At 35.8% G+C, this 12,485-nt stretch overlaps 1 protein-coding gene across 1 annotated transcript; it reads left to right on the top strand.

Moving 5' to 3' along the window:
- Nucleotides 1-380: 380 nt before the first annotated feature.
- On the top strand, nucleotides 381-11,673 carry LOC116169873 (gremlin-2-like). The gene is made up of 2 exons (XM_031486056.1): nucleotides 381-634; nucleotides 10,324-11,673. The coding sequence occupies exon 2, from the start codon at nucleotides 10,343-10,345 to the stop codon at nucleotides 11,087-11,089; it is 747 nt and encodes a 248-aa protein (XP_031341916.1). The 5' UTR covers nucleotides 381-634; nucleotides 10,324-10,342; the 3' UTR covers nucleotides 11,090-11,673.
- Nucleotides 11,674-12,485: the final 812 nt, after the last annotated feature.

The raw sequence follows: 12,485 nt of genomic DNA, 5'->3' as shown, positions 1-12,485 counted from the left end.
AAGTTTCGCGATGGCTCGGCCATTAAAGCTTGCGTTAAATGCTATCAATTGTAATGGTAAAGAACAACTTAATTGAGAACAAAGCGCCGCTTAACTATTAATTGTTATACAATACCTTTGTTAAAGTTCTAATAATCAGAATTAGCACTTGCCGTCCAAGAAGCATAAATAATTTATTGTAAAAGGTGCGGAAAGCGAATTTATTGGTGAATACGACAGACTGATAAATTAAGCTAATAAGCGCATTTTATAATAAAAGAATTCCAATTTCCAGTTTCATTTCTCTGTGGTTCCACCAGACGTGAAGTCAGCAAATCTTAGATCGGGAAAAATAAAACGAGTTTCTTTTAAAGTGAAAATCGGTAGGAATGCCGAAATTCTAACATGAGTTAGTATCTGCGCCGTAATATCGAAGATGATTGTGGGGGTGACAAAGGCGCAAAGTTTGAAAGCGCGCGAGAGCTTGTTGATACTTTTACAATATTTGCCGGCATAGTAAAATCTGCCGTCGTTCAAGAATCACGTACTACACCTTTCAATAATTTTCACGATCGCGAATGAAAACGTCTTTAAGTTTTCCAACGCAAAACGAAGTTATGGTCATCGAGCTACAATTTTAACGACATACTTCTAGGTAAGTAATTACTTTGATTGTTTAATATTCCGACAAATGCTAAGTAAACATAAATCATTCTTACGTCTAATGATAAAATTGTCTCCCGGCTATTATTGAATCTTATTAAATGACATCACCGTCCGATTATGGAAAATGATCGTTTCAATTGTAATAGGTAAAAAAGACGTGGCGGGCCGTCGATTTTTGGACCATCGATGGGGGTGTACATTGATATAATCGAAACGCTTTAAATTAGATCTGCAACCCATAATTGGTCAAAAACGTGGGTCGGTTATTTCTGGATTATACTTTGCATTTTATTTTATTTCCATTTAATTAAAATGTGTGTCATGTATGTGCCTCACCTTATGTGCCGATATATTATGGGAGCTTTAATTTTATTTACGTCCATTATTACAGCAATATCTCCTTTTTTGCGTAGAAATGTTGCTATCGATTTAAATTCTTCAATAATTAGCAACTTTTTACGTTTCTAATGAGCCCTACGCAAACTTCCTGAAACGGGGCGGCGGCGTCGTCATCGTCTTCCTGTTATCTGCCAGTCAGTGATCGACTTTGACTTGCAAATTTGTCGATTAATATTGGCACCGTGCTCATTAGCGCCGTCGCGGAGCGTTAATTTTGCAAGTAAACATCTCACAAGCGGTCACTTAGGATAAGGTATTTCAAGTTATGAATGAATACATCAGAAAACTTGAGCCAGATTGAAGATTAATTCAAAAGCGATTCAGACGGTTTTTAGTAGTATAACTGCGTTGGTTGGGTCTTTTACATAAATTGGATGAGTCATCCTGATTGATGTGTTGGAATGCTTCATTGATAAAATTTTCGATTGGTGTTTTTCGTGTGGTCGACTAAAAATAATTTTAAATTTTCATCGAAAGGATTACGTAATCTGGTGCAGTGCCCACAACCGATTTCACCTGTCACACTCGGCGTGGACCTGCTACGTCCTTAATTATTCACGAATTTACAACTGCTCGAAGATTTGTGGTCGAGAAAATTTACGTTAATAATCAAAGGAGCAAATTTCGTAGGTCGGGCTTTGATTTAAAAAAAAAAGCGACGTGGAAACTTTCAAAGCTTGTTGCATAACGTGAAATGCGTTCTGTTATTATGTAAAATCTTGGTAATTAGATACTTGAAAGCCCACAGGGTTCACGTTTGATAGGGTAATTGACGATTCATGGCATTGTAATACCTTGATGATTATATTAATTATATTACTTAGAATGTCCCAGACCTCAAGGGGGTGGGAATCACATTCAAAAGGTTTCCAAGTTAATAGGCCCTTTGCATCAATATGGCCTAAAAGTGAATCATTATTTTACTACGTTTCCGACGCTGGACATTTTTATTTCACTTTAAATTATTTCACACCTATGAACAATAAACTCCAAGGCTACGTACTACGCTACCTTGACCACTTATTGCTTAGTCCATCAATGAAATTGAAACCTACATTTCGTTAAGTACTTTGATGGTTGTAGATCAAAACGTGGTGCTTATCTTTTCTAGCATTGTAAGATCAGGAACCCTGTATATGTATGGAACAGTTAAGAGCGGGTAACCGCGGTAACAAGTTAGGGCCGATTAATTCAACCATAGCAAAGCAAATTAGTTTGATATTGCTACTGCCTCGGATCTGTCCTTCTTGGGGGTTTTCGCAATGTACCATTCGTTTGAATATATCCATTGAAATTATTTGTCATAATAATATAAAACATGTGTTCTACTCGAGATTTTTAAAATAAAAATCCAGAACATTTAAACAAAAAAAAACAACAAATTAAGTATACACTGTGTCCCATAATACGGAGAGCGAACGAGGAGATTCCAAGAAACTTGTGTACCTAATATAGAACGCGTACAACAATTAGACTTTTTTAATTAATTACTCGGCTTGCAGTTATCGGAAAAATATGGGCTTGAAATCAGACGTCAAGTTTTTGAAGCGCGCTTCTTTTTAGATGACGCCCAGCTCAAAAGGGCGGGTTAAAATTAATTGCTACGAATTATACTCCCTTGCTTTGCCGGGCGGAAGTTTCGGAAAATGGAGTACTAATTGACACCCATTGTCAGTGCAATCGGCGAGATCAAGATAGCAAGCTGCTATCTGTAAACGCACGACCTTCGAGGCGTAAACAGCTTTTCTATCCTGGTTTTTCGTATACCAACATTAGAAAACTAAAATCGATTAATCGATAATTAACGGGCCTAAAACTTATTAACTTTCGGAAGCGGTAAAAACAATTTAAATATTCCTACAGGAAAAGGAAATTCACTATTTAATTTACGCGCGTTATTCGCGGAAAACAATCAATTAAACAAAATGCAAACACAGAAAACTCAGTCCTCGTCTTCTAGATCAAATAAGTAAATTCAAAAACTCCTTAGTAACTAAGCGCCAAACTTCTAGATACTGAGTGTTCAGCAAATCTGTCGACTCTACAAATGGTCATAACTTCGTTTGTCATTTTTATGGATAAACTATTGAGATTGTAATCGCCTCTGCTATTAATAATAGTTTATTGCTCAACAGAAGAAAAACTTCCAATAACAGATCAAATCCATGAGTAATAAAATAAGAACATTAGAAAAAAAATGTTAAATTTAAAACAGCTATGTTAAACTAGAACAGCCTATATACCTCTAAGTTTTCGTTGGAAAACACTTTCAACAACTTTAGGTCCAAGTACCTCTGGCCAATGATCATGTCAACCACATTCGCAATACACTTAGTTATACCCAGGGTTATACCTAAGCAAAATTTTTGTAGGCCTCGTCACTTAAAGGATTCACTCAACAATTTCATTTATCTAACTCGCCCTGTGGGCTCGTGTGCTCAACGCTTTTCTTGATATTCGTTTCAATACCAAAATTAAAAATGTTGTTCAATTCCCACTGATGGTTACCTAATTTGTAATTCTACTCACGCTTGAAGATGATGTTAGTGAAAGTCAAAGTGCCACATTAGACGAGTATTTCGCGGAAAAATATTTTGAAAGTCTATTAAAAAATTAATCTACCGTTCTAATTTAGCTATACATGGATATCTGATGCATTGATTTAAAGATCACCGATAAATCAAGTGAGTGATTAAAAATCACTAATACTCATTTAGCTTTACTTTGATAAACAGAAATAAACTAAATGTATTGGTATAATGACAGAAGCTCATTAGTGAAAGGCTACCGTGGTTTCTTGGTTAGATACGTAAAACAAGTTTTGAAATTAATTACATAATATAAAACAAAGTCAGTACCTCTATTTTACAATTAAATTTAAAGAAGGATTGGTACAAAATTGAGCGTGCTCCTTAATATTCATATTAAGGCAGGGATACGGTTACAATACACGAAACATACACTGAACCCTCTATGTCCGTGTTTTGGAATGAAGTTTGTTTGCTTCAGCTTTGAAGAAAACTATCCTCTGTTTTATTCTTTTCCTTACAGCTATTTTTTCACCTAATTGAAAAAGTTTTGTCAGTTTATAATAAGTTCTCGGCATATATCGAATGTATACACAAAATGTTTCTATATGAAAGTTGTTTAACATTTTATTTCCCATATTAAGGTAAGGTAGCCTTCAAATGTTTTGATTTCAGAAAACAAATGAGTAACAAAACAATTTTCGAAATCATCGAAAAGAGAAAAAAATCTCTATCGAATGAGCCTATGAAAAGGTGCACTACCATTTAAAAAAATTTAATTGTTTTTCGTTACTCATTTTTTTTCTCAAATGAAAACAACTGAATGTTGCCTTATTATGGGAAATAAAATGTTAAGTATATTATTTATGTTATAATTTTGTATTGTTTTTATTATCCTAGACTTTAGAACATTTGAGTTTCATTGTCCGCTTTGAATTTGACGCAAATGGGGGGTACCAAGCGTCAGTCCGATCGAAAAAGTACAAATTGTTTCAAATAGTTTCAAAATTGGGCTACTAGTTCAAAAGTTACGGCCCTTTGAATTTTCTTTCGAAATTGGTTTCTAGTCCATTCAATTCAATTCAATTCAATTTAATTCTTTTCCTTTGGTATACCACAGTACATAGGTCCATAACTTTTGATTAAGAAGTCCGATCGAAAAAGTACGAATTGTTTTGGATTCTACGCACCAAAATTAATACCGAAAAGTGTTTTCCCGAGAAATTTTGGTGCAGTCGATTTTTGGTAAAAAAGGAAGGTTATATACTGCGTTTTTTTGAGCCCCGAAAAAAAAATTGTCTCAGATCGACCCGGAAAAAATTTTTCTTATAGAATGTGGCCTGTAGAATCCATAATTTTAAACGGTTCCAAGATTGGGCTACTAGTTCAAAAGTTACATCCCTTTGAATTTTCTTTCGAAATTGGTTTCTAGTCCATAACTTTTGATTAAGAAGTCCGATCGAAAAAGTACGAATTGTTTTGGATTCTACGCACCAAAATTAATACCGAAAAGTGTTTTCCCGAGAAATTTTGGTGCAGTCGATTTTTGGTAAAAAAGGAAGGTTATATACTGCGTTTTTTTGAGCCCCGAAAAAAAAATTGTCTCAGATCGACCCGGAAAAAATTTTTCTTATAGAATGTGGCCTGTAGAATCCATAATTTTAAACGGTTCCAAGATTGGGCTACTAGTTCAAAAGTTACATCCCTTTGAATTTTCTTTCGAAATTGGTTTCTAGTCCATAACTTTTGATTGAGAAGTCCGATCGAAATAGTACGAATTGTTTTGACCAGGTAGGGGAATTTTCAGGGACGAGTTTTACGGGGGCAAATTACCGCACACGGTTAAATGGAGGAATTGATCCCTTTCTCCTTGCATATAAGCAATACTTCTTCGCAATTAACAACCCAAATGTCTACATAAGCTACCGTTTAGTTAAAAATCAATTTCATTTTTACGCGTCTTCGGTAGCTTCAGTTATTCGCGATGTAATTATATGTTTCCGGGGCTAAATGCTTTTGCAGGAGGTGGTGTAAGGGACACGCGATCCAGAGCCAAATAAAACATACGAAATTATATTTTTTACATAAACACAACTGGTTTATAATCTTTGGACGGAAATACACACAACTAGGACTATAAATCAAGTAATCGACGGCGACGGCGCGCCCGGCGCCTAAATGCTTCTTTAAAATTCCACATTTATGATTAATTCGACTGTTTAAAATGCTATTCAAACCGAACCTTCTGCGTTTTTCAGTTCACTTAGCGGAACAAGTTGCCGAGGATTTTTCATGTCCACATTTTATAACCTTCCACCTACGATCGTTAACTGCATGTATGTATAGAGTTATTGCCGTCATTACATAGAAAGATGTCGACAAACACATCTAAAGCATAGTGTCTACACATGATGTAAAGGTTCATCCTTCGTACAATTTCTAAGGAGAGCGATGATGAAGTGAATACGATTAAGATTGTAGAAATAAACTTGAAAATGATCAATTTGGAAATGTCGTGTTGGTGTTGGAAGTGTCTTCTCGGGCGTGGGCCACATTCATACCTTTTGTGTGTTTCGGCATTGTATTTTAATAAGCAGATTATTGTTGTTAAGTCAAATTTCCTGGTTTTCATATTGTACGATCGCAGTTAATGTTGAAATAACATTCCGAACAAAATTTATTTGAGAAGTTCGCCAAATAAAAATACAATCCAAGTTTTGTGATAAATCTCGGGTTTTTAACCTGTTCTTGGTAAAACCTACGGAGATGTCAATTGCCTACATAAGATATTTATTTTATTGAATTTGACACCTGCTAAACCGAACTTGTAACGGGCGAATTCAATGGGTCCGGGACCGTTCCATAAGTTGTCAGCACATGATTAACAAGACCACTTTCGGAAAGTCTTGTAGGATGAGGTAAATGAAGCAATTAAAAATTTCCATTTAAACACCTGTCTGTCTCATTCGGTCAACACAATCAAAACAGTATTGGTCAACATCCTCGGCGATAATTAATGTAGCATTAAATTACACGTTTAATTTCTAAAAAAAATGATTATGCAATTTGATACATTGAATCTCGATAAATAATCACAAGCAACAGGTTAGTGCATCTACGCATCTCCCACATACATAACCATATTGGAAGGCGCCTGCCCACAATCCATTCATCGGGCACACGCGGATTCCACGTCGTATGTAATGTACACATAAACATAAGAGACCGGATACACGGCAGACATGTCTATTCCAATTCGTAATAATTATTCATTATTTTGTTCTAAGAAAGTAAGTAATTTAATAAACATTTATGGATCGGTTGCAACATCGCCCATTCACTTAATTTCATCTCTAATTCTCACGCTCGGGGAGATTGCTTATGCTACCCCGTGTCTTCATCCAACGATTGTGTAGAGCTTTTTTATTTTAGTGCGAAACAAATCACATTATAATACAAGGCAAGGACGCTACATCTGTAGCGAAAATATTTGCATTTAGAACATAAAATTGCGGTAAATTCAACTCGAAACCTTGTCCCGTTGAATTCTCGCCCCAAAATATTCAATTATCCTAAAAAAATCATCTACAAGATAACCGCCGTCAATAAGGAAAACAGCTTCGTAGACCATGTAAAAAATACAACAAAAATGCGCATAGCAACCGTGATCTAAGTGGAGATGCGGAAGAAGTGCCGAATGATTCTCTTCTCGAGTAGGTAATCGATCGATTATTACAATCGATATTTAGAAATAATTCTTGGTTGATGCTGAAGGCGATATCATTTATGTTCCTAACAATCTTCTATCAGAAGATACAGACGTAAAAAAATAATTTTTCAGTTTCTTTCCTATCTTCTTCTATAGTGGGTCCGATCGTTTTCAAATGAGTGTCGTCGGAAAGTTCTTGTAAACGTGCCCAACTCCTGCGTGACGGAATTTTGTTCGTAGAGGCGAAATAAACCACCTTTTGCAAGGCGCTCGTCTTCGAGAGGTAGTCGACTTCGGCCGCCCAAAAGTTGCCTTCCCTTGTGAATTTTGTCACGCGGTTTTAGAGTTTCCTAAATCCCAAATCGCGGTCTCTCTTTCTCATGTCGCCAATAAAAGCTCGAGTTATAGGTAAGTGCCCCAGAAATTGAGTACTATTTTGTGTGCTTTTAGTTATCTTGATTTAAGTCGTCCTCGGAGGAAGCACCGTGTGGGCTCGCATTTGGGGCTCGAGTCTTAAGGTAAAGTGTTTTTGGGGTGCCTTTTCTTGAAGTACTTGCGTTCAAGTGCATTCATCCGACGCTTTAGCTTACGAAGAAAGGTGAGTGTTTCGTTTTCAACTTCTCGATGCTTCTACACGTTTTAAAACGTAAATAGAGTAACTGGATATCTTACTCTCTATACTGTATCTATGCCTCTGAAGTATGGGTATGGTTGAGGACAAAACGTGAAAACCACAACCATTTTTTCCGTAGGTATAATGTCGTTTTTTAAGGAGAAACTATCGAGAAGTTCTGAAAAAGACAAAAGAATTTGGCATAACTAATTAATCCAAAAAATCCAAAGTGGTGGATATGGAATTGTAAGCGTATTACCTACCAATGTCATACAGAATTATGGTTTAGCTTTTGCGTGTTATACAGGGTGGCCATTTGAAAACGAAACGGAGCCTATTTTGGGAACCTCAAAACATTTACGAGAAAATCCTCGGACCCGTCAATTTTTGTTTCAAGGGGGAACCATTTTTTTGTTAGTTTCGCCCCCCGAAGGGCAAAGCCCTAGCGGGGGTGACAAGTGCTCCCAAACTTTTAAATCGAATGGGGGGTAGAGTGATACCTTATTTTGAAGGTATTTTTATGTGGATTATAACCCTTAAGTTTTAAATCGCTACTAATTTGCCTAGCCGATACAGGGGCTAATAAAAGTTAAAAACGTGTCAACATTTTCTTATGAAAAAAATGCTTGTAAATGAATTAGTTAAATAACAAAAATTAATACAACAGTAAATACAAAAAATGTTTTTCTCCTACATTCTGAACCGTACTTTTTGTTGTTGTTTTTTTCTTTTTAATACCTGTAGGTGGCTATGCCAATTCTGCAACAGAAATCTTGGTTATTGTTGAGAGCGTTACTATAGCAACATTTTGAAGTTTAATAGTGCTTGTCAATTGTTGTTGTCAAATAATAGTAGTGACAAATACGCACACCTGTCGCTATTGGGCTGATTCAAATCCCAGAATATTTCGTGAGGTGCATACACAACGTCCCGAAAAATTGAATGTTTGGGCTGGCATTTTTGGTAACCATATCGTAGGCCCCATCTTTTTACCTGGCAATCTAACAGGAGAGATGTACTTGAAGTTATTAGAAAATACGATTCATCCAGCAGGGAAATCTAGTACCTATAATTATATTATATGTATAAGTTAATTGACTCATTCACATTAAGTACGAATTATTACAATCGTATTCCATGAATTTATGCAATTGCATCAAGTATATAATTACAATGTATAATTGATAGGTACGTACAATCATTCTTTTTAATTATTAAAATGTAATAGGTATCATAAATCCATAAAAAAGACGTATTATATCCTAACCGAAACCCCAAAATCAGTCGAAATGGTGCGCTACTGGAATATATAGATGGCAGGTGCATTCTTCCACTGCGCGGACATCGAAAATGAAGTTTGCAATATGGGTGATATGAAAAATTTTAATTTACGCCGTAATTTAAAAATTGTTCAAAAATACGGCTTTAGGTTTTGAAATGGTTGATGCCATTTTGACACCATAAGGTATTTAGTTACCTTCCTATTCAACAATTACTTGGGTTTAAGTACATTACAAGCATACCAAAGTTAGGGGTTGGTATACCCTCAATATACAATTTTACCGAAATCCTATAGCTAGTACATAAGTAGCCAGATTATATTAAAATACAATGTAGACCTAAGATTATATCTAATAGATAAACTAATATAAACAAAAGCAAGAAAGTTCAATAAATTGCATATTTCAGAAGCATTTATTCCTTAATGACATTTTCCGACGTAAACAATAATTAATCATAAAAATTTATTCAAATTATTGTTTACACATGTAAATGTGGTTAATGGAGTACTTCAACAAAGATTTATGGTAGCAACTTTCAACAGTGAGGCAAGTTTTTTCATTCAATGTTGCACAAATCTATGAGGAACTATTTCGGATGTAAAGGATGTACGTTTATGGTATTTATAAATAATAAATAGTCTGCCTACGGTATATTAATAGTTTATTTTTACTTTTTATCGCCCCCACTTAATTTTTTAACGCTCATTTGGCTCTAGAACTGTTCCGCCAATTTTACTTTCCATTAAGTTTTATGGAAGATGATTAAATAGAAGCAATTTCGAACTAATTTAAACTTGCAGGTTTTCTATTTTACGACATTATTAAATTGGAAAGATATTCGCCTGTACCAGCATCGCTTTTGTTTTTGCTCATCAATTAGTAGCTGTCGAACGAACGGGCCTTTAAATATTAAGTAGGTCAATTTTGATCAAACGTATTTTTAACATCCAACTATCCTTGAGTTCAATCAAAATTGACTTTGATAAATTGGCGATATCATGCAAGCGATGCCGTAATTAATTACACCACCGAATTTCCCGAAATAAACTTTTACGGAATAAAAGCTCTGGTCCTGGGTTCAAATCCCGATTCGGACATGTATAGTGGGCTGGGTTAGTACGATAAATAACTAAATTTTTGTTGCAGGTCATATCAGCAGCCTACAATGCAAATAATCGCAATCGTCGCGACCACAATTCTACATTGGGTGAACATCGTAATCGCATCGGACGATTCAATACTTGAAATCGTTAACACAAAGGAAGTGGAACGGCTGATAGCTGAACGTAAAGAAAACGCATCACGGGAGGAACGGCGCTTTCTGCTGGAAAATGCACTGGACGACTCCTACTATCCCCCGGATCAGGAGCAGGAATATCAACGCTTAAAATTGCTAGACAGTCAACTTTACCAAAAAACCGAAAATCCGAGAATTGACATCGACATTCTGCTAAAGAGGAGTAACATCTCAGACCCATTTCGAAGTACCGAATTATTGTCGGACCTTCGAGGGTATCATGGAAGAAAAGTACTCAAATCAAGTAAGAACGCGCTACTGGTAACCAAAAAGGAGTACTTACAAAGAGACTGGTGCAAAACTGAACCATTAGTGCAGAAAATTAAGGAGGAAGGGTGCTTAACGCGAACAGTAATTAATAGGTTCTGCTACGGGCAGTGCAACTCCTTCTATATTCCCAAGAATCCCAAAAAGAGGAACAAACGGAAAACGCTGCACGAGCAGGAGGATGAAGACCAAAACGGGGCCGCGTTCAAATCTTGCTCGTTCTGCAAACCGAAGAAATTTACGTGGATTACCGTCACACTGAAATGTCCCACTTTGGTCCCGATATTTCGCAAGAAACGTATACAGCGGATCAAACAGTGCAAATGCGTAGCGACCGACGTTAATTAATAAACTTTTATGAATGGCAGAAGTGTCTGTGCCATTGAATGAAAATGTGAACGCTAACCAAGAACACATTTTACAAAGCGTACAAACGGCGCCCCGAGGCAACGGATCGAGTGGGTATCGCCCATTACCTTTATGCTGATTTCTATTTATAATTTTATTATAAGCCAACCTACGTGTACCCGAAAACAATTTAGCGAAATTGTCGACGCTTTGCGTGGTTTTGGTATTAAAACGAAATTATAACCTGTTACCGCTTCATGTAGATCTCTAGATAAAAACTACAAACTGACGTTAAGTAGATAGGAGTGGGTAGAATTTCTCCAAATAGAAAACATTAATGGATAAACCGAAAGTAAAACATAGATCTTAAGATGCACGCGGTAGAACTAACATTAACACAATAACATATAAAGTTCCTATTAATTATTTTCACTTTTTGTCATATAAGATGCACGCGGATTGGAGGAACGAGCGACGTGGTAAAGTTTTAATTTAAATGTTTATAGTAGGGTAGTATTTATTATTCGTAACGTAATCGTTTGTAAAGACAGAAATGTAATAAATAAACGAATTGTACAATCTCATCGAGACAATTCAATTCAGACACATAAATATAAGAGAGTTGGATTCTTCAAGAAATGTTTGTTGGGAAAAGTAAATGTAATATTCATGAATTGGCGGCATCGGTAGGTAAGTGTGGAAGTTTGCCATATCGGAAGGGGTCGTTGATTTGTCACTTGATAATTTGGAGTTTTATTCGGGCAGTCTGTCGGGCACCGCGTCGAGTGTGTGTGTTTTTTCGCTGCCAAAAAATATCTATGAACCGCTTACGCTGATTAAATAGCGTTTGGCATGGCTTTACGATCGTATACGAAATTGGCCATTTCGGAATGTAAAAATACCACAACGTTTTCAACCCCTTAATCGACGTGTTCGTATTCATTTCGTGACACTTTTATATGCTCGATAACTTATAAAAGCGTTATTGTTGGTGTTGGGGGTCAAACTACGCCAAACGTGTCTCATTTATCACTTTAAAAATTATGACATTTCCTTGCTTATATATTTTGCAACTAGTATGTCTAGTCAAAAGTAATATGGTCTAAATTGTCCTTCAATCAGATATACACTCGTATAACACCAGGCAAAAGGACAACATAAGGCTACCTTTTTGTAGATTAACAAAAACTCAAAATTGGTTGATTTATCAATCACAGTTATTATACAATTGTATTCTCTCACAAAAAATACTTCCCTTAAAATTATTTAAAACTTCTATCAAAAATTTACTCATAGAAAATGCATTCTATTCATTTAATGAGTTTATAAGTCACTGTCGCAGAATTGAGTAAGGAATATGTCTCTTTGTTTTACTTGTATGTACTTTGCTGATATT

This window comes from Photinus pyralis, unplaced genomic scaffold (genome assembly GCF_008802855.1).
Source record: "Photinus pyralis isolate 1611_PpyrPB1 unplaced genomic scaffold, Ppyr1.3 Ppyr1.4_LG4, whole genome shotgun sequence".
NCBI classification, from domain to species: Eukaryota; Metazoa; Arthropoda; class Insecta; order Coleoptera; family Lampyridae; genus Photinus; species Photinus pyralis.
This window is presented reverse-complemented; position numbering and strand designations above follow the sequence as displayed.